Here is a 26,986-nt window from a genome sequence, read left to right as displayed (position 1 = left end):
GGGTGAACAATTTATGAGTTTACCCTGTAAATTTATTTAGGGTTTGGACCCCATTGGGAGTTGGGCATCTGAGTGTCAAAGACAAGAACACTTCTGTAAGCTGCTTTCAGTTAAGCCTACAGCTGTTAGGGGACGTGGTTCAGACCTGGGTCTGGGTTTGCAGCAGGCTAGCGGGTCTGGCTCAAACTAGGCAGGGCACTGAAGTCCTAAGCTGCCAGGGCAGGAAAGCAGGAGCAGAAGTAGTCTTGACACATCAGGTGGCAGCTCCCAAGGGGCTTTCTGTGATCCAACCCATCACACCTCCATTTTCTGTGCCTATAATCACCCATCCCTTGTGTAGGGGAAGTGCTGGGGACAGGAGAGGATGGGCAGCTGAGCACAGTTGTGCTCTACCAATTCTCAGTTGGTGTACGGTTCCTTGGGGACCATAGCCAGCTGGTTTTGAGTCAGGTTAGTGCAGCCCCTGGGAGGGACATAGGAGGTCTTGATCTGAGTGTTCTTGACACCTAGAAGACAGACCAGCAAGAGAAAAGAGTTAGATGCCAATCTTTCTAATCCCCCTGTGCTGCTGTAATTTACACTGAGATCTTGACTGGCTCCCAGACAATCCCCATCCTTACTCCACTATAATGAGCAGATCCCAGCCCAGGAGAGAATCTAGCCCTATATGTATATGTTACAGTATGGTATAAGTGTACCTGGTGTCTCCAGAGGCTTCTGGTTTTGAGTGACGAAAACTAGGAGATAATCCCAAATCCCAAGTGTTTTTTATCCCTCTCCAGCCCCTTGCAAAAATGTGCCCCTCCCCATGGCATTCACTCCAGGTGGTACCAGAAATTGAACAGAATAACTGATCTGCTAAAATACAATCATATTCTTTATTGGTTGTGAAGAAAAAACAATTCCAGGCTACTTGTCCGGCCTACAGGTACTGCCTTATCGATTAAAACGCTCACAGGAATCAAAAGAGAGACTCACATTGTTCTAAAATATTTCCTGGTGCTTTAAAATCAAATGAGATGTGAATCTTAAATGTATCCTTAGGTCACTGCCATCCTTGGGGCTTGGTGAACTCCAAAAGGTGTGAGCCCAGCCTGCAGGAGAGCAAAGGCATTAGACCTTTATTGCTATTTCACCTCAAATCTGCTTGAAATGAGATCCTTTGCCCTAAAAAAGGGGGGGGGGAATCAAACTTCTGAGGGTTCAGCTTCCCCAAGGCAACTTATTTTTGACCAGAAGATTCTTATTATATCACCGCTCACAACCTCATTACAAATCTTTGAGGAACTGAAAGATCTAGATGTAGCAAAATGTTTGACAGTAAGAAATAGTGCAACTTGCAGATCTGTTGTTCACTGATTCAGAACACAGGATCCTTTTCAATCATTATTGCTTTTTGCTTGTACCATCTTCAGGAGCAATTGTACTGGGACAGTCGAGGAACTTGCTAAGCCTGTTCTTGGGCTACTTTGTTCGCTTGAAGCAGGAATGTGCTGTAAGCAAGATCAGCCTCCTCCTTGGAACCCTGAGTAAAAGGAGAGGAGAGCTTGCTTTATTTCCAAATTTTTCTCATATCATAAAGACACTTTGCACTTGTCAAGTGACTTTCAGCTAAGGATCTCAAAGAAATTTACTAACCAGTTAATTCAAAGATACTAGAAGAGCATTCTTCATAAGAACTTTGAAACTTGTTCCCTATTCTCACCACCTTGGTCCAAAATAGCCCAAACGTGGCCTTCTGGCAATGCTGCAAAAGCCTATTTATTCTATAACAATTTGGGGGCAAGTTCCTAAAGGTGTAAGGGGCTTTTCTGATGCTTTGATTTACTGTTTGGGCTCCTGGCACCATTAATTGTTAGGGCACCTAGAACTGTTTGTTGTGGACTTTTTTTTAATAGTTGTTGACAGCTTGAGGAACAATAATCCGTAACTAAGCCTTACAGCACTCCTGTGGGATGTGAGCATATCTTTATCTCATTTTACAGCTGGTTAAAGTGACTTGCCTGCAATCACACACAAAGTCAGGAGTAGACTTTGCAATAAAACAAGGGAATCCAGACTTCTAGTTCTCCCACTCAAACCACCATACAGCACTCCTTCCTGGCATTAGAGAACTACTTGGTTTAACAGAGAAGAACCCGAAAGCAGCTGGATCACTGTGGCAGGCTCACAGCTCCTATTGATCCAGTAATCTGGCAGTTTTGGATTTATCAGTCTCCTCGCCCAGACTCAGGCTTCCAGAACAATAACACGTGCTAATATTTCCAGCGGAACTGAAACCATGAATCAAAGCTAAGTGACTGCTGTTGAGTTCTATGCTGTAATGATGTAGGTGCAGCAAAGGGTTAGAAACTCCAGTGGAGAGGCTGCAGGTGTGATGCTGAATAGGCTGCTAATTGAGAAGTAGTTGACCATAAATAGGGCATACAGGGGGGAAAGGAGCTTTTGCTGCTGAAGCTCTGCTGCCTGAAAGAAAGACTAGGCTGTATGCAGCACTTTGGGTTATACATTCTAGCGGTTCTTACCCTTTTCACCTTCGGTGGTTCTTCTGCACCTTCAGCATTGCCAGGGGTAGTTATAAATTCTGAAAAGCATCGGAGATGTTAGGGTACTCTGCATGGGAGATCGTGCACTGTAGGCCAAGCCCCACTTATTCAGTAACTCCTACATGCACTAAACTGCTGCTGATGTTCAAGGTACAACTTCTTCTCTGGGATGGATGTCAGGCTGAAGTACTAGTACCGTAAAGCTTTTGCAAACGCAGCCACGACACTTCCTTTCCCATGAGCCAACTGTGCTGCATCTGCATTACGTGCTAAGCATCCCTGCGTATTGAGCCAGAAAGCCTCTAGATTTCTAGGGTAGAACAAACATCTTTGTGTTTCTTTAAAACAAGTTGTATTTTCTGTTTCCAAAGATGGCAATCACCAGTGAGACTATTGCCCACACACTCAGTTTGGCATTTAATATTGTAAGCACTTCTGGGAGAATCTGTTTTATATTTAGCCCAGTGTAGAAACCATCCATTTTGCAGTTGCTTGCTAGATACATTTTTTTTTATTTTAAGTTTTGCTTTTGCACAACAAAGTGAGAAGATCCCAGTATCTTTTTAGTAGCCAGCAGCCTCAATGCAGAATCCTCTTTATCTGCACTATCCCCTAGGCCAGTCATTTCTTTACCTCAAGATACGTTATGGGTGGTAAAGTTTTAATGTGGAACTTACCATCCACTCCTCCTATCTGGGTCTCCTGAGCATCATTTATGCCCACATTGTCCTTCGCTCCATAATCTGCGGCATTCTCAAATTCTGACATGCTAATATTTGTTCGGTAGCTTCCAACCGAAACCAAATCTGTTAAAAGGGAGGCAGAGAGCAGACATACACACACAACATTATTTAATACAATGAGCTCCTTTGTTTTATACTTTCAAGGCTTTCTTCAAGCTTTCTGCTACTGCCTGGTTTTTAGAGAGAGACAGCTATAGATCTGAGCACAGGGCTGGGGGAGCGAAAGCTCTAATGCCAGGAAGACATGGCTCTTGTTGCAGCCTCATTTTCCCTGTCTGTAAAATGGGATGGTGGGAGGGTCAATCAGCTAGACGTAAAGTGCTCTGAAGTACAATAATATTATTGAGTCCAGGCCATACATATTATACTTTGCCAACAATGTTTTATGTGGAGTTTCTTTGTTCCGGGGCAAAAGGCTGGGACACTGTTCCCACCATTCCTATATGAGTGCTCTGACGGGGAGGCCCATAGGAGCAGCCCAGACCAGTACAGAGACTGTTGTACATGTCATACACCTTCTACCTCCAAATCTACAGTATTCCCAAAGCTCCCTGGGAGGCTAATAAAGAAAGTTAGGACTCACCTGTGCGCTTCAGGAGCCTAAATTTAACAACCACAAAGGCTGTAGCAAGGAGCAGACACACAGCAGCAATGGGGAGCAGGACTGAGAGAATCACCTTAGAGCTGTCATGTTCCTGAGAGCTGGAAAGGGAGCAATTGAGCAAAACACATGTGTGATCCCTGTGATTTTATATTGCTCTATCCAAGACTGTATAACACAGATGAACCAGCATAGCCTAGAAGATCTATATAGAAAGCTTGTGTACAATTACGTACACAGAAATGCTTAACAATGGCAAAATCATGGATAGCCGCTCAAAATTCAGAATTGAGTGGGATTTTTTTAGAACAAAATCATCATTGCATTCACATAGTGATATTCATCTACAGATGTCAGAGCTATTAATAAACAATTAATAAAGCATCTTGACATTCCAATGAGGTAGATAAATATCTTTATCCCCGTTTTGCAGATGGGGTAGTTGAGACACCGATGGGTGAATTGGCTTCTCGCAATCCCAAAGGGAATGAGCGTTCCAGGTTCCTGGACCTCAGTGTACTGTTCTAGCTACTAGAACATGTTGCAACCTTTGTAGCAACAGAAGCCTGAGAAGAATGAGTATTTGCCAAATGGCATTATGAGAAATGATGGATAAAAGTCAAAAAAATTGGAGTTCAGAATGAATAAACCTAAGGAGTTTGGATGATTACCCAAAACTGAGCCAAAATTTTGATATGGGCAAAATTTTGCTGGGAAACATGAATGCACAGTCTCTGACAGTAATTCATACTCATTGGAACTGAACACATCAGAATACATGAAAACTATAAAAAAAAAAGTTTGGTTGTAAAAATGGACACAAGTTGGATGGGGCAGGGGAATTCTTACTCTTTTCCAAACCACTTTGGAACAAAGTCTTTGAGGGACAGACCTGGGTGAAGAGTTGTCATCTAGGATCCCGGCTCTGTTTCGGGAATTAATACTAACTTCAGAGCCTGTGTCGGAAACAGCATTGGGAGAGACTGCAATTTCAGCTTCAAACCATAGTAGATGGAAGTGGTGGGTTATTTGCATCCAGCATCACGGCAGAGAGAGAGAGAGAGAGAAAACCCCAATATATTGTCAGCACTTGATTCATAAATAAGACAATTTTCAAAAGCACCTAAATCTCTTTTTCAAAATGTTCCCGTTGATTTTCAATGGAACTTTGATTCCTAAGTGATATTTTAAAACAGGAGTCACTTGTACCAAATGACCTCATAAGAAAATCTTGAGTGGTCTTCCTAGCCATGTATTAAAAATAGTTTTTAATCCCAAACTGTGTTACTAGTATGCTCCAGAATACGACTCAAATATTTGATATGCTTTTCACCATTTATATTGCATGTTACTTTTCGCATTTCACTCAGCAAGGACACTGCTTCCCTTTCATTTCTAGCCAGTTGCTCTTCCTGGTTCTCATGCATTAGTTAACACAAGGATATTGGGTTTGAGTTTCCAAAAACACATGGTTGTGTTTGCCCCCAACTTCCTCCAACCCTCTATCCCAAGAAAAAATTATCTTTATTTTAAATGTACTGAGATGGAGTTGAGCAATCAAGTTTCCCATCTATAAAATAGTACAATAGTCCTTATTTTCTTGTTCCCTGTGCTCTTCTCTATGTAAACTGTAAGCTTTTGGGGGCAGGGAGTGTCTCTTATGAGCACAAAGGGACCCTGGTCTTGGCCAAGCTTCCTCAGTGCTGCTGTAATATAAATAATAATAAATAAATAATAGGGGGCTGAAATGTAAAAGTGGTGCAGACTCCATTCTTTTTCCAGACTTGTTATAGTGACTGGAAAATGGAAGAATGCTGTAACCAATGCGTGAATGAGAGTTACAGCGATAAACATTGTGAACACCGTGAGATCCTTAGTGAAACAAAGTGTGGTCTGTCCAAGACAAAGGAGATTATGATGTTCTGAAATGCCACCACTTGGTTGTTGTTTCAAGATAGTGCCTCTCAATGGAATGACACCATTATGGGTGAGCATCGTGGCTACAGAGAAAACCTTGCCTGTTTTGTCTTGTAATAAATCCTGAAGCTCACCTCCGTTTACTGTCAGGTACACTGCCATGGTTTCCCCATAGCGACCAGAATTGTTCACTCCACACCAATACCACCCTTGGTCTGTCTGTATTACTTGGTCAAAAGTTAGGTAGAGTGTCCTCTTCTCCTTGTCACAGTTCACAACCAGGCCGGTTTGGTTTTGCTCAGAGGAGATGAGAGTTTGGCAGCCAGTATTACGCCACTTGCACCAGTATTTCTGGTAAGAATAATATTTGCATGGATAAGAGCATGGTATAGTGACCTGTGTACCAATGACTGCATCAATCTCTTTTGGTCCTGTTAAACCAGGTTGCCCTGTTAGAAGGGAAACAAAAGAGTAAGACTGATTTTGATGACTTGAACAATTAATATTCAGAAGTACTGTTATCAACAAGGTGTTAATAAGAATATATAATTACTATGTAACTACATGGTACAGAATGTATCTATGAGGGTAAACGCACTTTATATTGCTTTTGTAACACTTAAATGTACTATATATGTGTATGGATACATATATCCCTATGTACTTTATAGTGTGTGTGTATATATGGCATTTAAATAGCATTTGTGTCAGAAAAGCTTGAAAAAATAGTGAAAATGTTTGGTGGGAAATTAGTGAAATCTTTGCAAAAAAATTTCAAACATTGTCCAAAAAAAAAGTTTCTGCTGAAATCTTGGACTTTTTGAAAAATTTCCACCAGCTCTAATTTGTACCTTAAAATGTCAAGCTTTACCCATTATGATTATGAAGCTAAGAATTAGAAAATAGTTCTCCTCAGGAAAGCGAGGCTCTGCTCTTTGATGCTGCTTTGGGAGGAACAAAGATCAGGTACCCATATCGCTTGTGCTGGTAGAGACACTCATCACTACATGTGCTTTCATACCTTCTATAATCTTCAGCTCCTTTGTAGATTTCCTTTCCATATCTCCATCCGTCATACACCAGTAATATCCTGCATCCGCTGCTGTCAGCCGGTTCATTATTACCGTGAATGTTCCATTTTCCGGGTTATCATGCAGGACTATCCTTCCTTCATATGAATCTATCATACTTGCAAGGTTGTTTATTAACTGACTGCACCCATTCTTCCTCCATTTGCACCAGTATTTGAGTGTGTTATTCCCACGTGGATCATAGCGGCATTCGACAGATACTGAACCGCCTATGACTCCATTTATTACATGTCGTCCCTGGGGGACAGATGTCTCTGGAGATACAAAATGGAACATGTTCTGTTAGGCTCCTCTCACACATTTCATGTTGTGCTAACATGCACGCTGCGTGTGCCTCATGTGGTTGGTTGGGTCTGTTCCTTATAAAAAAACATTTTAAAGTAAAGTTAATTGCAGGGATGAAATATAACAGACTGACAATGCTGGCGCCTGCAGAACAGAACCATCACAGCATGGTCAGAGAGAGCTCACGTTTCCCTCACACACTGCCTCCTGCCAGCCCCCAGTGGAATAATGGGAGTCTTTCCCCTGACTTCTGTGGACTTTGGATCTGGCCCTTGTGCCTCAATCCTGAACTGGAGGGACCCCCCCTAGAAGCCAGAGAGTAGTTCAATCCTCCACAGACCTGTCAAGAGAGCCAGCAAGGACACCAACGATAATGGGCATTTCCTTGTTGATTAAGGTTTAACATGAATGGTTCATGAGAAGTTTTGGTGTCCCCTTCACTTGGAACCTGTGGAGAAACTTGGGGCACAATGGCATGGCATCAGGCCAAACAATGTCTTCTCCACGCATCTGGGAATCCAAACACAAGTGGAACAATAGGAGCCACACATACCTCAAGAGGAACAGCAGCCACTTAAGGCAAGTCTACACAAGCTCTGCATTGGCGCAGCTGTGCCGCTGAAGCGTATCAAGTGAAGATGGAAGACGTGCTCTCCCGTTGTTATAATTACTCCACCTTGGCAAGAGGCGTAAGCTATGGCGGCAGGAGAGTGTTTCCTGACAACATACCACTTGTGTCACTTGGGGGGTGGGAGTGGTGAATTTTTCACACCCCTGAGCATCATAAGTTAAATCGACTTAAGCGGTAGTGTAGACCTGCCCTAAGATTATTAGTGCATCCAACTGAGCATAGAAATACCTTTGTCTTATTGCCTGTAGCATCTGCTCTTTGCACTTGTGCTTCGGAAACTAATCCAGAATGAAGCAATGAGGCTAATTTGCAGCAGGCAGATTATGCAAAGAGAGATCAATTCTAATAGGCAGTAGTCTCCCAAAGAAAGTGGTGGAAGCCCCATCGTGGGAGACATTTAAAACTAGACAGGAGAATAGACTGTAGGGAGCTACCCTGGGATGGCTGAGGGGCTAAACTGTATGGGCTCTGATTGGCTCTAACCTTTTCTAAATTCTGTAGTTCTTTCTCTTCATCTTGGATCAATATTTCTAAAAATTGCTTAGGCAGGCAGCCTTGTGGTCAGGAAAATGTGTCTGGGTTTTTTTTCTTCTATAGTCTGCATTTGAGATAAGCCAGTTAACTGGATCAAGCAGGAGTTTGCTCACCCCAATTCTGTAAAGAGAATTTGCCTTTTGCACGTGTCATCATGACCTTCTCTAAAGGCTGGCTCACACAGAGGGTTACAGCCTATCACAGCTGCCTACTAATGGAGTTACTTCAACTCAAGTGATAGTTTTTCTGATGAAGGCTCAAGTTTAAACCCCTGCTGTCAACAGACAATGGACATTGCAACATAGAGTCTTTGGGAGAGGGATTTTTGTCTTCTTTTTTGTCTGTGGACGCACATAGGACACCGTTGGTAGCTAAATAGATGAAAACATAAAAGAATAACAAGTACAATTCTTGTTCTCTCTAGATAAAATTAAGAGTATCAGTGAGATTTTCAAGGGAAACTCAGACCCTTTGTAAATAAAATATTAGTCTCTTCAGACTGTTGGAATGGCTGAAATCTACACACCCTGGCCATCGCTCACCTTGGTAGACATGCACATCCAGTTCCTTGGATTCTCCTTTCTCTCCGTAAGTCCCAGCCCCACACAAATATACACCCGAATCTTCCTTCCTCAGCTGGGTCATATAGAGGCTGAATGACCCAGCAGGCTCCTGAGGGCTCAGCAAAACTCTCCCTTTGTAGTTTTCGTTAACGTTCCCGTAGGTGTCGATGACAGTAGAGCAGCTGGTTTTCCCCATTCTGCACATGTACTTCCTCTCACTGCCATATTCCGGGCCAAACACGCAGTTGATGGTCACAGAACCTCCCAGCTCAACGTAATAGAGTTCGGCTTCTTCAGGCACTTTTGGACCTGTGTGAATGATAGTCCAAGTCAGTATCCAGAACCCAGATTGTATTGCAGTTTACAACACGCTTCTATACCATGCCCTATTGCACTTCAGTAATCATACTCTTCTATACTTCTCTATACTACCCCAGACTGTACCATAGCCTACTCCAGTATAGTATACCTTACTGGACCATACCTCTGTACACATTACCATACTTTTCAACCCTGCATCATTTTGTACCAGGCCACCCCATATGCACTGCATTGCAGGATATCTTAATGCACCATGCTACTGTGCACCATATCATATGTGTCTACGCTATGTCATAGGGCACTATTTACTCTCCCATACTACAGTAGACCATGTCGTGTCATGTACTATGCTATGCTGCACCACATGATCGCATATGGTGTTGTAAATTACAAACAACCTTTATTTTTGCTGAGTTAGCCCCTTCCACTCAGGAGAGTAGATAAATCAAGGACTGGTGGAGAATTTTGGCTGCTGTGAACAGAATTAGTGTATATCTCCTATTTTATATGGTACCTTTACATTACAGCAATGGGGGTGCTAGAAATGCAGAGATCTTGGTTATTACTCAAGGTACCAATCACCTTGCTCTCTTGGATATTGTCGATGGATAGATTTCCTAAACACAATTATTACAAAAGAAAAATAATATAAGAACCCCCAGGCTGTAGCTACCCTTGGAAACATCCAGCTTGACTCTGAAGGAAAGTCCTTTATCATTGAGACCAATGCCACATTTATAAAAGCTGATGTCCTTTTCCACTAGCTTTGAGATCTCAATGGTGAAGATGCCTTGCTCTGGGAAGTCTGTGATTGTCGCTCTGCCCGTGAAGTCTTGAGCAGTGTAGCCACTGGAAGAAATGATGGTCACACATTGCCTTGTTGATTCCTTGCACCAGTATTTTCTGTCGTGGCGGTTCACGCTGGTGCGAGGGTAGAAGCATTTCACAGTAACTGATCCTCCCTGCAAACCAGTCACCTGCTTCGGTCCGAAGATGGGGCTTGAACTTAAAACTGGCAAGAGGAAACGTGTTTCATGTTATTCACTACAAATCAAGTTATTATTACACGAGCACCTTCAGGCCCCAATGGAGATCAGGGCTTCACTGAGCTAGGCACATAGCTACAAACACAAAATAAAAGACAATCCCTGCCCCAAAGAGTTTTCAGTCAAAATAGCCAGGACAGACAAAAGGAAAATTAAATGGCTTGCCCAAGGCCACATAAGGAGTCTATGGCAGAGCCAAAAATTAATCTCCTGTGTTCCAGTCTAGTGCCTTAGCCACAAACCTCAATTTGTTTCTGAAAGCGCTGTGAAATTTCTGTGGCAATACAGAGTGGCAATACAGAGTGGTAGTTACTTGTGATGGTTCATCCAAACCAGTTTAAGTAAGAACCAATTCAAACCTTCATGCCAAACTTGAAATGAACCTCACTGTTTTAGCTCACTTGGCTTTTTAACATTCTTTTAATGTTCTTGCAACCTTGGATTTTGAATCATAGGCAGAAATATTAAATAGTTGTGAAAATAGTCACTGTTCTAATTATTCCATCCTGGCTCAAACCAGCATAGAGCTGAAATCTTGCAAAGCAGTGGGTCCCTGTCAGAGCTAGGCAACTCTTCCTTAATGATGGTTTCATCTGCTAGTTTTGTTGCAAACCCAAAACTCAGGTTTTGCCCATAGTTTCACTGAGTTTCAAGAACTTTTGAGGGGTTGGGGGGCCTGAATTTGCAGAGGTCCCTGGGGCTGATTTTATCTTTTAAAAGAAACAATGCTGAACATGATGGGTATTATATTATTTTGGGCCAAACCCAGGCAAATTGATTGGGCTAAGCTTTACACTGAAATTTTAGGTCCACTTGAACCCAAAACTCAAAATGAAACTCAGGCTGTAGAATCCAAACAACAAAATTGAGGAAAGGTTTCTGTGAGCCCCCAGGAACAAATACTGCAGTGCATCATACAGCTCTTGTTCCTAGGAGATTTCAGACGAAATACCACACCAATGAGAAAAAGACCAAGGAATGGGAAAGCCAGGAAATCTGATATATCAGCTGACTTGCCTGTAGTCTGAATGGTCTCAAGAGATCAGCAAGGGCTATAAAGAACATTCATCTATTTGGTCATAACTATGTATTCGCTGATAGCGACTATATAAGATTAGCCTTACACTGACTGTGCTAAACATCAACACATCTCTCACACTCTTGATTAGATACTTACTTCTTGCAGACTGAGCTTGGAGGAAGGAGAGCAAGAAGATGAACATCAAGAAAGTCATTTTCCTTTCAGATGCCTGGTTCCCCAACCTCTCCTGAAATCTGTAAATAACCACATTCAGAAGGTCACAGTATTTATTTAGTTGGATATTTAAAAATTTTTAAAACCACCTACTGAACTGGTCCATGATACAAACACCCTGAGTCATGAGTTCAGCCACGTGCATGGAGTGTTACCAGAAACATAGGCCTGTAGCCATTTGTACTAACGGAAAAACAGTGTGATCTAGGGGTCACAGCAGGCAACTGGAACTCAGAGTTCTTGTGTTCTTGGCTCTACCATTGACTTATTATGTGATTAGCAATAGGTCACCTAATATCCATGGACCCTAGTTTTTTCTTAGTAAAATGGGGTGTCAGGTTGTTTGGGGTGCAATCCAGACCAGTGAGGGGTTGAGTCACTACCTGCCTCATAACCGTAGGTGCCTCAAATGCTATGCTACTGTAACTCCCTGCCTGGGATGTTCAGTCAGCAGCAAGCATGCCGGTCACACCCTGAGTGTCTCTATAACAGCAGCTCTGATCCAGCAACTCTGAACCCAGCAGTCTGCCAGCAGCACATCAGTCACATTCCTGGTCTCTATCAGCCTTGGTTACTACCTGTAGAGTGGCCTCAGCACACTCCCAGTCCTGAATTTTCCAAAATCATGTGCTCTGTAATGTCCAGTCCCCTCCTGGGCAGTTCAGAAAAAATAATGTTTATTTTTTCCCTCTAAAGTCACTTCACTGGGGCAAATACACCCTGCATTAGTTTATCGTAAAAAACCCAAATGTATTAACAACAGGACATAGGATAAATGATGCCAAGTAAAAGCAATAGAGTTTGAAAGGGTTACCAACAAACACAAGTGAAAAAACACATATCTAAAAGACTAAAATTTGATCTATCAAGGTACAGGCTTTATTTAAAATGTTTTGTCTCACCAATCCTTCTCCTTCCCAGCCATGGCTGTTTTTTCCTCTATCAGGACCTTCCACAAAAGTCCAAGAGACTGGCTTCCCTTGTCTTCCTAGGTGAAAGATGTTTGCCTAAGTGGCATTCAGTTCCTAGAGACTTCACCCCCACCTTGTTGAAGCACCCATCCTTCTCAGCTCACAAAAGCTCTGTCCCCTTTTGTCTGTACTCTCATATCTCTGCTTATATCTCCCAAAATTTAATGACGTTGCTTCAAGAGGCAGGATGACTTCATTCTTCCCTTCCTGTGGGCTTTCCATCTCCCTGTATGTAAACAGAACTTCCATTGTCTTGATTCCACCATGCTTAGTTTACATAGGAGACAGGTAAATAGCTGTTACGTTCCCTCCTGTACGGGAGAGACGTGTTTCTCCCTTTGTTTGGACATAGACTGTAAAGCCTTATATCAATGAGTATCCATAATTCCTTAACATCCATAAGTGTTAATACATACATTTTATGATGATATTAAACACCAGTGTGTCATTAGTTTTCATAAACACCTATTTGATACACTTTAATAATACAATAATATTGTATACAATCAGTTGATTCAGTTGCTTATCACTTGAGGTTCAGCCCCCTGTCTTTATAGATCAGTAAACTTTCACAATGTAGTCTCTGGAAAGTAAAAACCCAGAACAAGCTTCTCTCTCCTTCTGGGGGTGGACATAGAGGTTCTACTGTCTCCTTGCCCACTTGATAGATTTATTTACCTGTGTGATGGGGTGTCCCCCACCCCCCACAACACGTACCCTGAAGGGGTTAATGGAGCCCAGATAGGCCAATTAACCTATTAGGCTGAAGGCAAGCTCTAAGTAGGGGAAGCTCACCTGTGCAGGAACAGGAGGGCTTCTATAAAGCCAGGGAGCTGAGAGCAGGGAGGGGACTGTAAGGAGGTAGTCTGCAGTAACTCCCTCGGATTTGGGGGCTATAGAGACAAGTAGCCCATGGTGACTCCCTAGGAGGAGGGAATAGAGAGGCTGGTAAACCCCAGAGATGGGGGAGTGCCAGGGTAAGAAGCAGCCTAGTGAGTAAGCAGCAAGGTTGGGGACTCAACTGACCTTGGTTGTGTGTGGTAGGGTGTGTGGTTGTGTGTAGCTGGGACCCAGAGTAGAGGGTGGGCCTGCGTTCCCTTACCTGCCACTGGGGAAGTGGCACTGGTGGGGCAGTGACTGGAAGACTACCTGGGTCACTGTGCGAGTGACAGAGACTTTGAAGAACTGTCTCCTGGAAGGGGAGAACACCAAGTGACCTGGCTAGAGGGCCGAGTCACAGAGAGGATGCGGCAACTCCTGGAGCAAGAAAGAGGCTGCAGACCAGATTGAGAGAGGGAGTGACGGCATGCCACCGAGGAAGTGGCATTGTTTCTGGTGAGCTATTCCCCAGAACAGCCAGGAGGAGGTGCCAGACCTGTGGTGAGTGAGTGCCCATCACAAACTGATATGTAAAAATAGGCCTTCATTGTCTCTGCCTGAAGACAGGCTGGTCAGAGAATCAAGTGGCCATTCCGTTGTCTAAGGTACATTGTGCTTAAGCGTTGCTAGCCATGCACATTTTAAGACTATAATTTTAGCACATGGTCATAACATTTTGCACAAACCCTGTGTATACATCATACAAGAATATTAATGCTCGGCAAATTACTGGTTTTCCAGTGATACCTTACCTGACATCTTTTTAGGTACAGATTGTAACCATAGTTGAGTTGGGGTACACTGCATTGGTCAGGCCAGCTGAAACTCCTAGCCTGATACCATTAGGCCTCTAGCTATCTGGCATCAGGATGTTCTTAAAGTCATGTGGGGATAATCATAGTAACCTGTCTCCCGTGGGGTATTGCTATGCTAAATGAATTAATATCTGTTAAATTCTGTATCGTCTTTGCATAAAAGTCACTATAGTCTGTAGGCCTGCTTTCAGAAAGATTGCTTGCAAAGGTCTGATTTCCATCCATTAGAGGGCAGTGGTATCATACAGAAAGTACCATCTAGTGCATATTTCCTGTCTATGGTACAATGGCATTCTAAAACAATCCAGTCTGGGCAGTGTTAGCACATGAGTTTCTGTAAGAATGAAATGAATTATATGAGAATAAATGTACAGTAGATCTCTGCCCAGTGGAAGGTTTCCATGGATAATTTACTCTGGAGGACCAGGCTTGGACCACAGCATTCCACAATATGACATTAATTATTTTTGACTCTTGGTACAATCTTGGTTTGGAGAATGGATTCATCCGGTGGTGGTCTCTGTTCCGGAGACACTCTCTGTACAGAGAATGAGTCAGACACCTGGATTCTGTAACCCTGAACAGTCTGTAAAAGCCAATAGTTTTCTACAACAGTTCAGTATTTGTAAGGCATAGTCTTACATTCAGGATGGCAGCCTGCACTATGGAATTTCCTTGCTTCATGTTCCCTTCTGCCCCCTAAGTTCTCTTGTTATGAAGGTCACCTCAAACCTACTCTGTGTGTGTGTGTGGACATCATTATGCTAAACCACTGCTCAGAGCAAAGTATTAGGGCTTGTCGACACTTACAGCATTGCAGCTGTGAAGATGCTACCTACACCGACCGGGAGCGGCTCTCCTATCAGCACAAATATTCCACCTCCCTGAGAGGCAGTAGCTATATCAACAGGAGAAGCCCTCCCATCGACATAGCGCTGACCACAGCAGGCGTTGAGTCAGTATAACTGCATCGCTCAGGGATGTCGATTTTCCACACCCCTTGCTGATGTACTTACACTGACATAAGTTTGTAGTGTGTACCAGGGCTCAGTCTTCTCCAGATGAGAAATGGGCCTGATCTAACCCCCTGCCCCAGGTTTTAGGTTTTAAAAATCCAAAGCAAAATCCGGACCCACACTCCTAGCCTTATTATGGGCTGAACGCAAACCTAGATCCAAACACCCCTGAACTTTGAAGGGGCAGGGGGAGGCATGAGTAAGAAAGCCAGACTGGGATCTGGATCCAGACTCTTCAACTTGGGCCCATTTTGGAACAAAGCCCCTTTTCAAGAGTTTGGTGCCTCAGTTTCTCCCTTCTGCTTTTTAACATTATTCACCCAGCAGGAAGAAAGATTGCTCACTTGGCATCACATTGGTTGCCAAAACCATGCCTTAAAAACCTGCTTCCATAGCTCCCGTAAGACTATATTTGATTTCTGACCATTGTTCTTCTGCCCTTTTCAATCACAGATGCAGATCTAAACAAAGTTTTTCCTCTTCCTTCCCCCCCCCCCACCGCAACTGCTGTTAAGTCAATGGGAGATGCAGGTACTCAACATCTTTGAGAATTAGACTTAAACTGCAGAGTACTTGTCACACCCCATCTATCATAATGTATCCACTGCTACACAGCATCCAGCCAGGGGAAGACAGATTAGGTCCCCCAAAATGAAACCAGGTGTCAAGGATCAAAATTCCAAACACTGGGGCATTAAAACTCTCCTAATCAAACTGCACATCTTAATCTGAGTCTGTCTATAATTCATGTTTCAGAGTAACAGCCGTGTTAGTCTGTATTCGCAAAAAGAAAAGGAGTACTTGTGGCACCTTAGAGATTTAACCAATTTATTTGAGCATGAGCTTTCGTTTCTCAAACCTTCATATGTCCCAAATCTTTAATGGTTTGGATGGGCTTTTGAGTGATGGGCTGGAAGGAACTGGGGTTCTTAATATTTTAAACCTGCTTGCCTATCACTGAATTATTGAGAGCACTGGATTGTGTGTGTGTGTGTGTGTGTGTGTGTGCAATGCATGATCAGTGACCCATCAAATAATCCAGGGAGCGGTGGTGTTTGATTGTTCAGTTACCGAGAATACGATGGGTTACCTGAAAAGTTGTGCAAATAGCCAGACTGGTTTGTTCTCTGGGCATCAGGTGACAGGCTTAATTTTATAAAGGGTATTTCCCAGCAAAGAGAGGGTTTTATTTCCTCCTTCAGATAAAAGGTGTTCTGTTGTGCTTTCTTTCTCTTGCTGAGATATCTAATTGTTCAATGGCTACTTGGTTGTAGCAAATAATTAACTCCTGGAGCATGAAAAATGCCCTTAACTGGTCACCCCCAGAAGAAGCTGGTAAGATAAACAAGACCCACTCAGCTGCAGAAAACCAAATCAACACAAAAATGGGCCCTGCTTTTTGCAGCAGTTACTGTGTTTTATTGGAGCTGACCTTGTTGCCTAAGGACCAGCTCGTCTCTACCTTGCCAGCCTAGGAGAGGTGGGGATAGGCCAGGACCCCACGCCCTTCCCCCTCCTTCTTTGACAAGATTAAACAGCCCAAGGGAGAGGTAGTGGGAGAAGTGAAAAATCTCTGTGGAGTCAGCAGTTAGGTTGGCTTTATTGCAAATAGTCAATCATTCTGTGGTTCTTTATGGTCGATATTTGTTGTTAGGTAACAAAGGAACATCAGCTGTGGTCTGTGAGCTCCTTGGAACACAGCTGTAGCTTTGTTCAAGGACACCTGGAATGTAGGAGCATGTTCTGGTTTGTGCAGGTGTGTTAAATTGCATGTGTGTGCATAAGATCATGCAAGCATCCATGCATCCATATCAACACAAGTGCACATGTGTGTGTTTGTGCATGTGTGAGCACAACTGTATTCACATGGGTAGGCAAACACATTTATGATCACTGAAACCATCCACTGGGTTACTGGCAGTCAAATCCTATTGGAGACTTAGTCCGATTCCTTCACTGCAAACACGGCATTTATGGAGAAAATGTCCCCCAAGTAACTAGCTCAAGCAAGTACAATCAGCTGTTGCGTAAATTGCTCTTTGTCTGATACCTCCATGGCAAGCGTGAAGATAGGTCTGAGGATGAATGTCACAGGAAAGCCCCTTTTCTCCTGCTGCGTATTATGCACTGCGCTCAGGAAGAATGCCATTTCCCAGGTACAGACAAATGGCACAAGCAAGCTTTGCTGCTCTGTCTACAAGACCCAGGCACTATCCAAGACGCTGGAAGAGAATTTTATCAAACCTCTGTTGCTGACAGGGCTCTTGTTTCATGGTGCTTCCAAAGACCATTTGATGCTGGATTTGCAGATACAGTGTGAGACTGAACATCAGGCTACCCGCAGAAGGGAAATTAATGGAGTACTGGTGTGAAGGGGAATGCAAGTAAGTACCATTGAAATTCACTAAACTTTACTGCTTGTGCAGATAAGAGGCCCCTGAAGGGGAGAGAGGGTGAGAGGATGAGGCAGTTACTGTTTGCCGGGCACTGTCAAAGGGACTGAAGAGGATTAAAAGCAAAGTGATATGCCATCTATATTGCATTCTGACCAGTGATGAAGAGGGTTTAGAACATCCATGGTGCATGTTTGGTTTAGAACAATGAGTATGCTCTAAATTTTTGTTCTACTTACATAAATCTGACATCTATTGAGACGTGCACCAGCTCGAACACTTGACTAAGCCTAATGAACATGGCGGTAGAGTGTTGAGACTGGTTTCTGTCTAGTGAAGTGTGTTTGTGCCCAGTCTGTGCACTACAGCCCATCTGCATAGGTATCTCATAAAGGTTTTTATCATGGGTTTTCAGGAGTACAAGAGGAGAAAAATAGCCTTTCTTTGTTAGTACATATTAGGATGAAAGCTTGGCCCCACTCATGTCAATAGTAAAATGCCCATTGACTTCATTAGAGCCAGGATTTCACCCCAAGTCTCCAAAATAGTGTCATCTGCACCTCTGTTGTGAACATAGGAATTGCCAGACTGGATCAGACCCAAGGCCCATCCAGTCCAATATCCTGTCTCTGACAGTCACCAGCACCAGCTGCTTCAGAGGCAGGGGCAAGAAACCCTGCAGTAGGCAGGGATCGGATCACCTGCCCACAGGGCAAGTTTCTGCCTAACCCCTCGTTAGAGGCTGGCTTATCCCCTGAAGCATGAGGGCTTATATCCCTTCCAAATCTTTCTGGTGAAAGATGACCTTGATTGCGTTGAGATTTGAAAATGGTTATACATACAATTAATAACTCTACTTCGCACTTTGATCCAAAGGTCTCAAGGCATTCTGCAAACTTCAGTTATTTCTATTTACATTTCATGTGAGTTTACAATAGGCTGCTGGTTGCCGGCTGTGCTGTGTAATTAAATGGGATATCCCTGTATTTTTCAGAGTAGCAGCCGTGTTAGTCTGTATCTGCAAAAAGAAAAGGAGTACTTGTGGCACCTTAGAGACTAACCAATTTATTTGAGCATAAGCTTTTGTGAGTGAAGTGAGCTGTAGCTCACGAAAGCTCATGCTCAAATAAATTGGTTAGTCTCTAAGGTGCCACAAGTACTCCTTTTCCCTTTATGTTTCTCATTCTTACTCCAGCTCCTCCTTAGAGATAACACACCTGTCCAGACAGACCACTTCTCCAGAGGGATTCTGATCCTTCTCAGATAAGGAAGGGCGCTGCTTGGCAGACCAGGGTGGCCCAAGGAATTGTGAATGGGATAGACCCCTTCACCCATGGGTCATAAGGTCAAATACATCTTAAGCTGGGACTAGCCAAAAGTTTAGTGTCTCGTATGCAATGAGCTGGGTGGGAGAGGAGGGGCTCAGTCCAGTTATTGGTGGAGAAAAGCATGCAGCCCACCTTCCATAGCTGCCCCCTTTGTTGACAGTTTCAGTGAAGAGGCCCAGGATTGAATGGGCACTGGAGGCTGGACTGTGCTGTCCCCTAGACTGTGCTGTCCCCCATTGATGGGCTCACTCTAGGCCAGGTGTGAGAAATGTCAGAGGGGTGGTGTGTTGGGGGGAAGCTTGGACTGCCGCTGCTTGTGTTGTATCTATGCATACAGACTGAGGAGATCGGTCTTCAGGGCTGCCAATCCAAAAATCTTCCACCCAGCATTCAAAATCACTTGTCAAAATGCACTTAAAAATAGAAATATTAAAATCACAGAGAGAATCTGCATGGAGGGAGTGGAAGAGGCTGGTAAGGAAGGGATGAAAGGAAAAGATCTTGTATCCCCACTGTGGTGGGAGACAGCAGGCTGCCACTGTGCAGGGAAATGTGACCAATATATGTGCAACGGAGCGGGAGGAAGCTGTGGTGCAGAAAGTGTCTCCTACAGGGTCTGTCTGCATTCTCTCGTGTTTTCTTTGGGCTTGTACTGCCTGCATGATTGAAGCTGCTTTCTTTTTCTCTCTTTCTATATAAACAGAAAGCAAAATATCTGAAGAAAAAACAAGCTGTGCCAGTTCCCACTGATACTCTTTGCCTCTCAGCAAATAACTGGCATGGGAACAAACATATGGGTAGGCTTGTTTTATCAAGCAAGGCACAGGTGTGTGCAGGCCTTGTTTGTAAATTCCCCTCTGCAAAATTCAAAGGTCAAAATCCTCAGCTGATCTAAATTGACAAAACTTCATTGAGGTAAATCATCTACTCTCATTTATATCAGCTAAAGATGTGGCCTGTCATTTTTATGAAAGGATACGGCTTGTCTTGCTATTTAGGTGGAGGGGAAAATCTGTTTGTGCCTGTATTTTAATGAATGAATTGCATTACAACCACAGCAACACCCCAGAACTGTGCATTTTCCAAGTCCACAATACCAAAGCTTTGGATTCATGCTTCAGGATGAGGCAGGCACTATTTCTGTGTGTGTGTGTGTGTGTGTGTGTGTGTGTGTGTGTGTAAAGCACTCAACACAATGATTCTGATTGAGGCTTCTGGACATTACTGTAATATTAATAACACAACCATACCGTTGGGTCATCTAGTCCATTCAACTCGCCCTCCTGGCCAGTGCAGGATTGTTCCTGACAGTGTATTTTCTATTGCTTTGACCAATCTAGTTTTAAACACACCAAGCAATGATCTCTCCTCCACCTCCTTTGGAAAGGGCTTCTAATATGCCTCTGTTCCACAAGGTAATAGATTTATTCTGATAATTCATCCTCCATTATCCTTTTTTTTAATGCTCTGGGATGATTTCTAATTGTGTTACCATCCTGAGATCTCCAGAGGAAATCAAGCAAAAAGGAAAACAAGAATGTTTCTCCCCGCCACCCCCATGGCCAGCCAATATAGACCTCACCAAGGACGCACAAATGCTATCATAAGGAAGATATGAGTCACTCTTGTTAAACAGACTAGAACATTGGTGTGAGCCTTGGTTATAATGGCCTGTAATATACCTCTTTGCACTGTTTTACTTGGATTAGACTGAAGTTTATTCTACTCTGCAAGAATGCAAAAAGCCGATTAGATATTTGCATATGAAACTTTCTGATCTCTTCCTGGTTAAGGGCAAGAATTTGGACTCCAGTCAGACAGTTTCTTAACATTGAAAAGTGCTTTATCCATGTATGTGGAGATACAAGAGCAGTTTTTGTGAAGGATTTTGCTACCTTCACTGGGTTCTCATGGTGTACATTCGTACCTGCACACTGTGTACGCCTACCTTCCAGCGATTGTTCACCTGGGAGAATCTGTCACTGAATCCCCTTTAGCCAAAACAAAATTTTACATTTGCATGAAACATATATTAATCACCCGGAAATCTTTGTTTCCGGTGATTGTCCATGTTCTGGTTGTTAATTATTATTTATATCGCGTTAGTGCGTCCAAGCCCATTCATGGACCAGCTTCCCATTGTGCTAGGCATTCTACAAACATGACACAAAAAGACGATCCCTATGTAGGTCTGGGACCTAATCAACCCCTCCCCCGCATCATATTAAATGAGCCTGCGTGAAACTCAGGGATTTCATCACTGCTGCAGATAAAGAATTAATCTATCTAGGCTATTGTATGGTGTCCATCCCTACAGATGCCAGTCACCTGTGAGAACAGCCTCTAGATTTGTGTTTGCATTAAAACCGCTCATTAACCTATGAGCAAAAAAAAAAGACTAATTCCCTCATTTAAACATTAGTGCCCCATATGTGCCATTAAAATTATAGGTTCTATCAGCAGAAAAATATACATGACAAAATGGGGAGCAGTGCTATTAGAAGCACCTATCTTCAAGGCTTTTTTAGTATCAGTGGGACATAAATATTTACGAGGAACTTGATGTGTGACTCAAGGGCTCTGAGTGCGATATGCCACCTTTCAGAAAAAAAACCCCAAGTTTGTATCTTTTGAATTGCAGGCACATTTAAAGCGATTGAAGATGGTCTACTGCCCACAGTCCAGCTGCACCATTCCTGGAATCTTTGTGGCAAGGGAGGTGTCCAGGATGGGAGGTCTCCATGATCCCAAGAATGCTACAATTGCTTTAGGCCCAATTCCCCTACGTGGCAGATTGCTGGGCCGCAGTCACGAGAAATAGACACGTGTCCAAAGCTGGGAATGGGCGACAGGGGTGGATCACTGGATGATTACCTGTTCTGTTCATTACCTCTCTGGCACTTGGCATTGGCTACTGTCGGAAGACAGGATACTGAGCTAGATGGACCTTTGGTCTGATCCACTATGGCTGTTCTAATATCACTTCTTCTAGGCCACAATACAATAAATGTAGCCAGTGGGGGAAAACTGGATAAAAGAAAACTGAGGGCAGCACCTGGAAAGCAGCAGTGCGGCTTGTAACTGGAAAGAAGCGCTGCACAGGAGGTAGCCCTGCTCACTAGATCTGATTAGAGATTTAGGAAGAGTGCGTTTCCGGGGTTAGAGCAAGGGATTGGGTGTCAGGACGCCTGTCTTTTCTCAGCTCCGCCACTGCCTTTGCATGCAACTGTGGATACATCTGTGTCCCTCATCTGTAACGTGGGAACAGTAATGCATACATGGTGTAGGTAGTATAAGAATCTGAAAGGGCTGGCTAAGAATAGATTGCCTTCACTACAGGCCTGCTGCAAGTCTAAATTCACTCATATTTATGTGCTTTGAGATTCTCAGTTTAAAAATACTCTAGAAGTGGGCATATGAATCTTTCTTTGATTTTAACTTTGTAGTCCTTTCTATCTTTGTGTTTTTCTTCTTACTCAAGTGAAACAGTGAGAAACCTTTTTAAAAAGTTGCTCTCAGGGGCTGATCTCCTGATCTCGGTTATACAATTGTAACGCCATAGACATTATTGGAGATGCTCCAGATTTGCACTGTTGCAACTGAGATCAAGATCTAGCCCCAGGATTTCGTAAGAACTGGTAATCAGCTGCTCTTGCTGCAGAGGAAAGTGCCAGAGCTCCCTATCCAAATTCCATTGACTCGGCTCTGTGAATGAACCCTAAGGAACTGGTATATGCTCACAGTACAGATAGCCTGGGGCCAGCAGTCTAATCCATTAGTCATTAACTATTGCTCTCAATAATGGCTAATGTTAAGGGAGCATTAATTACTTGATAATTAAAGCATTAAAATAACAGTGTACAGTTTGTAATTTTACCAAATGCCCTTTTTTAAAAACAATTGCTGCTGTCAAGCTGGTCACATTCACCAGGAACATGAACAGAATTAGTCACCTCTGGGTAGAAAAAGGGTCTTCTTTGGAATGGACTTTTTGTGTCTGCTCTAAAGCATTGAGGAGCATGAGTTGGAAGAAGGCATTAATGGCTGCAGTAAAGCTTCCCGGCATTGAGTAGCTAATGATGACAGTGGCAACTTTCCTGAGTTTTCAAAAATTATTAGTGGGCAAGTTCACAAAATTCAGCAAAACACGATGAGCGTTTTCTAAATCAGACTGTTTCACTTCCCTCACTTTTGCCTTAGGTGAAAATAGAAGTTGTGCTGTATTGCACCTTGAAAGAGTATGAGGAAAAATGAATTTTTGTGTGCGTCACAAAACATTAGCATCCCTTGGTCTTTCACTCTTTTATCCAAAGCAAGACCTGTTCCAGACAAAGTCAGTCTAATGTGGTTTTATAAACGCAGTGGATAATGCTATTTCTAGACATTCTTGAGTTTGTAGGCCCATTCAACATAACTCAAAATGTTTGAGATAACAAAGATACAATAGAAAAATGTTTTTTTCCCCCTCTACTGCCTTTTAAACCAATGTGTACCGCAAAGCAATGAGTAAGACACAGCAGTGCAGTTGCCTGGTACAGACACAGATAGAGTCCATTTTTTGCTGAGCCATAGCCTATATGCATCCTCAGAGGTTAGAACCTGTTATGTCATGAGTAAGGCTAAGATTTTGTCATGGGTATTTTAAGTAAAAGTCACGGACAGATCACGGGCAATAAAGAAAAATCCACAGATGCCCGTGACCTGTCCCTAACTTTTACTCAAAATATACATGACAAAATGGGGAGCTGTGGAGGTCTCTGAAAGTCATGGATTCTGTGACTTCAGCAACCTCCATGACAAAATCATAACCTTAGTCATGAGTAGGGATACTGAGGGGCTATTCCCTCACCTTTTTTTGAAAGTTGCCACAGGCTCTTCACTTTGCCCATGTAAAGTCACCAGAAGTGGTCGGATATAGACCTCTCTTCTGTACAGAAGGATTTTGATTATTTATCTGCCTTGTAGAGTCCTTTTGCTGCAAAAGAAAAAAAAGGAAGTAGGATGATAACTAGGGAAGTAAACCCAAGCCAAGGGTCTGACCCTGCAAATCTTTACAAGCACAAGTAGATTTTACTTGGGTGAGTAGCCAAATTCAGTGGAGACAACTGATCTGTTTTCAGGCAAACGAAAAAGAAGATTGAAGTGCGATAAGGGAACATTCTTGACTCAAATCAGCCTTCGAGAGAGGCTTTGACTTCACCACAAGTTTAATTTTATATTTAGCAAACAAAATTTTGCTCTTACAATGGATTTATAACAAATAACTGACTATCTAAGACTCACATTTGTCCGCCCTACAGGAGAATAGGGGCTAAAAACCCAGAACCAAATGCTGAATGCCTTAGTCACACCTTAGCAGAGTTCACTTAGGTAAAATATTAATTGAAGTCAATAGGATTTTGCCTTAGTAACAACTATAAGATTTAGTGGTTCCCTTGAATTTACTAAGAATTAGAGTATTCCAGCAGAGCCACTTCACAAAAGGGATCATGAGAAAAATGACTAAAGAAGGGACCTCAGGGTCAGGAGAATCAGTGACATGAACAGGGTAGGAAGGTAAGTTTGCTGATGGTGAGAAGGTAAAGCTGTAAGCAGAAACAAGACAATGAGAACCCGATAAAGCCACAGCTGCATTTCATTGTGTCTCCTTTTACAATGTGACTACCATCTAGCACTTCTGTATTTGGTAGTGCCTTTTCTTCGGAGGATCTCAACAGGTTTCTTATGCACACATGAGGAATATCAGCACCCCTCTGAAAGTAAATATTACAGCCATTTTACAGATAGGAAAACTGAAGCACAAAGTGGTCGTAACTTTCTCATGGTCACATTGGAAGCCACTGGTAGCTCACCCAAGAAGCTTGACTCCCAATTCTGGATTATAATTACTAGACCACATCCCATGCAATGTTACATTCTTAGGTTGAGAATTCAGCCAATAGGCTGCATTGGCAATATTCAGATATTAATGTAGCAGCATATTGGATATTTCAGTGGGACCACCACCATATGCATTGAGAATGATGAACTTTTACTGCCTGGAGAAGGAAATGCAGCAAGTCCACAGGGACAGAAAATTTCTAATGCAGTTTGTGGCGCTCTGAGTAAGCAATTCATCATTGCCATCCTGAGCAATCTGTCATCCTTGGAAACAAGGAAATACTTCAGGTTCTGAATCAATGTCCCTTCATGGTGTTGAATGAGTAGAAAATAAATAATCATAATGAAATTGTGATGTGCTGAACAGAAAGTGTCCCAGGATTTATGATAAAATCAACTATTTGCCTGTCTTAGGGTTTTCTATAGCATCCGGGACCTTCATATCTACACACTTATGTGCTAAAATACACATCCTAATATTTGGAATCCTTGTAACATGTGTAATCATCATAGCATGTTTTAGGAATTACACTCTGAAGATTTTCACCACAGAATATAAGTGACTAACATCAGACAAAGACTGAAATTCACAGTACCTGGAGGGCAGGCTCCCAGATTATCTGGTCTCATGTTTAACCTAAAATGTGTCACACTACAATATGCCATTTTTGCCAGGTCTCAGATATTTGGGATTCTTACAGTTCACAGGTCTCTCATTTTCTGTTTGTTGTATTTGAGCCGCCTTACTTGCAAAGGAAATAGAATGACAGTTGAATGCCATTAAAATGTCCCGCAAGAAGTGCTTTTAATCCAAAAATACTTGCTGTGTTGCAATTGATTGCACACTATAAAGGTTTGACAGAAGTAGATATTGCACCAGTGCATATATTTTAGGGTTAAAGAAAGGTAGATGTTCATTGTTTCTCCATATTCTAAATGATAACACAGACTCATAATTTTATGAGCATATTTGCTGGGCAGAGTAAAAATGTTGTTGTGGAGAAAAGGCCCTTCTCTGCCGTGGTATAAATGGGATAGGTGATGGGAGAGGGTGCAATAAACTTTCTATTTTCATGACTTAGGGATAATAAAGTATAAACCATTCATTGACTGTTTCCACCACCTCCCATCTCTGTCTATTGTGCAAACATGATTGATTTTTAGAGCCCACCAAGGGAATTAGCTACACAACTCCCACTGTAATTAGCAGGAGCTGTGTAACTAAACGCCCTACTTGGCTTTAAAGTCTTGGCCCTTTTCAAATCTACTACAACTTTCGACACTAATGATCCAAAATGCTTTAATAATCTGACAATGATCTGCAGTGTGTTTATTACTGTAGAATAAAGAAGTATTTTGTACATTTCCCTGCAGACAAGAAACAATAAAAATCTTGGGCCCAATCCTGCAGTCCTGACTTCTGTAAAACAAACAAAAAACAAACCAAAAAAACCCATTGAAATACCCAGTGTGTCTGTCTATCTGTCTATCTAGGTTTATATATGAATAAGGCTCCCTGAATTTATTCAGACTGGAAATCATGCTATAAATTATTCTGCTTCTCCACTCCCCACAGGTAGCTTACAAGGGATTTTATATTTTAGGGAGACAAATAATAAACATTACTCACACTCACTGTTGGTTCTGCAGACTATTTGGGTGACTTCTTTTCTCTGTTAGTCTGGTCACTTTAACTCTGCTTCCATCTCAGAAACCGGACCTCTGAGGATCCTGTGTGTGTGTGGGTGGGTGTGTGTGTGTGTCCTGCCTCCCTCTGTGCAGTCAACAGGACACTGAATTCTGTAAGAATTGAAAGTGATTTAAATACTCCTCTCAACTCTAGCACTGAACTTCTACCTGTTGAGCCTTCTTAAAGAAATATCCTCCAAAAATGCAGGTAGGTAGGAATATCCCATGTGATCATTTGTTCAAGCCTCATTTTAGTTTTGCTGACGTGTTGTTTGTTTATTTACATTGTCGTTTACTTTTTGATTAAATGGTGCAATAGTTCTATGGTGGTAATGCAGTTATTATTGGACTACGTGATTACTCTGGGTGTGGGAGAATGCATGTTTGTGACCAGCCCTCTCTTGACACCCATGATCAGGGGAAGGAATCTTGGGGCAGTTTTTGAGCCAGACTTAAAGGAAATTCCTAGGCCCACCCTCTTG

General features: G+C 42.7%; 1 protein-coding gene across 4 annotated transcripts; it reads right to left on the bottom strand.

Moving 5' to 3' along the window:
- Nucleotides 1-859: 859 nt before the first annotated feature.
- On the bottom strand, nt 860-26,645 carry PIGR (polymeric immunoglobulin receptor). Of its 4 annotated transcripts, XM_073320045.2 has the most exons (12): nt 26,446-26,645; nt 23,785-23,910; nt 11,456-11,553; nt 9,906-10,244; nt 8,891-9,220; nt 6,829-7,152; nt 5,942-6,256; nt 4,783-4,885; nt 3,873-3,991; nt 3,224-3,352; nt 2,526-2,584; nt 860-1,525 (listed from the first exon to the last, which is right to left on the bottom strand). In XM_073320045.2, exons 3-12 carry the CDS (start codon nt 11,511-11,513, stop codon nt 1,448-1,450), a joined length of 1,854 nt encoding a protein of 617 aa, XP_073176146.1. In that variant the 5' UTR covers nt 11,514-11,553; nt 23,785-23,910; nt 26,446-26,645; the 3' UTR covers nt 860-1,447. The 4 variants fall into 4 exon arrangements, with proteins under 4 accessions (XP_073176146.1, XP_073176145.1, XP_073176147.1 ...); XM_073320044.2 differs by lacking the exon at nt 23,785-23,910; XM_073320046.2 differs by lacking the exon at nt 23,785-23,910 and having other exon boundaries at nt 26,452-26,645.
- Between the last annotated feature and the right edge of the window lie 341 nt (nt 26,646-26,986).

Source organism: Lepidochelys kempii, chromosome 21, assembly GCF_965140285.1.
Source record: "Lepidochelys kempii isolate rLepKem1 chromosome 21, rLepKem1.hap1, whole genome shotgun sequence".
NCBI lineage: Eukaryota > Metazoa > Chordata > Testudines > Cheloniidae > Lepidochelys > Lepidochelys kempii.
The sequence above is the reverse complement of the archived record's forward strand: the minus strand, read 5'-3'. Positions and strand labels throughout refer to the sequence as shown.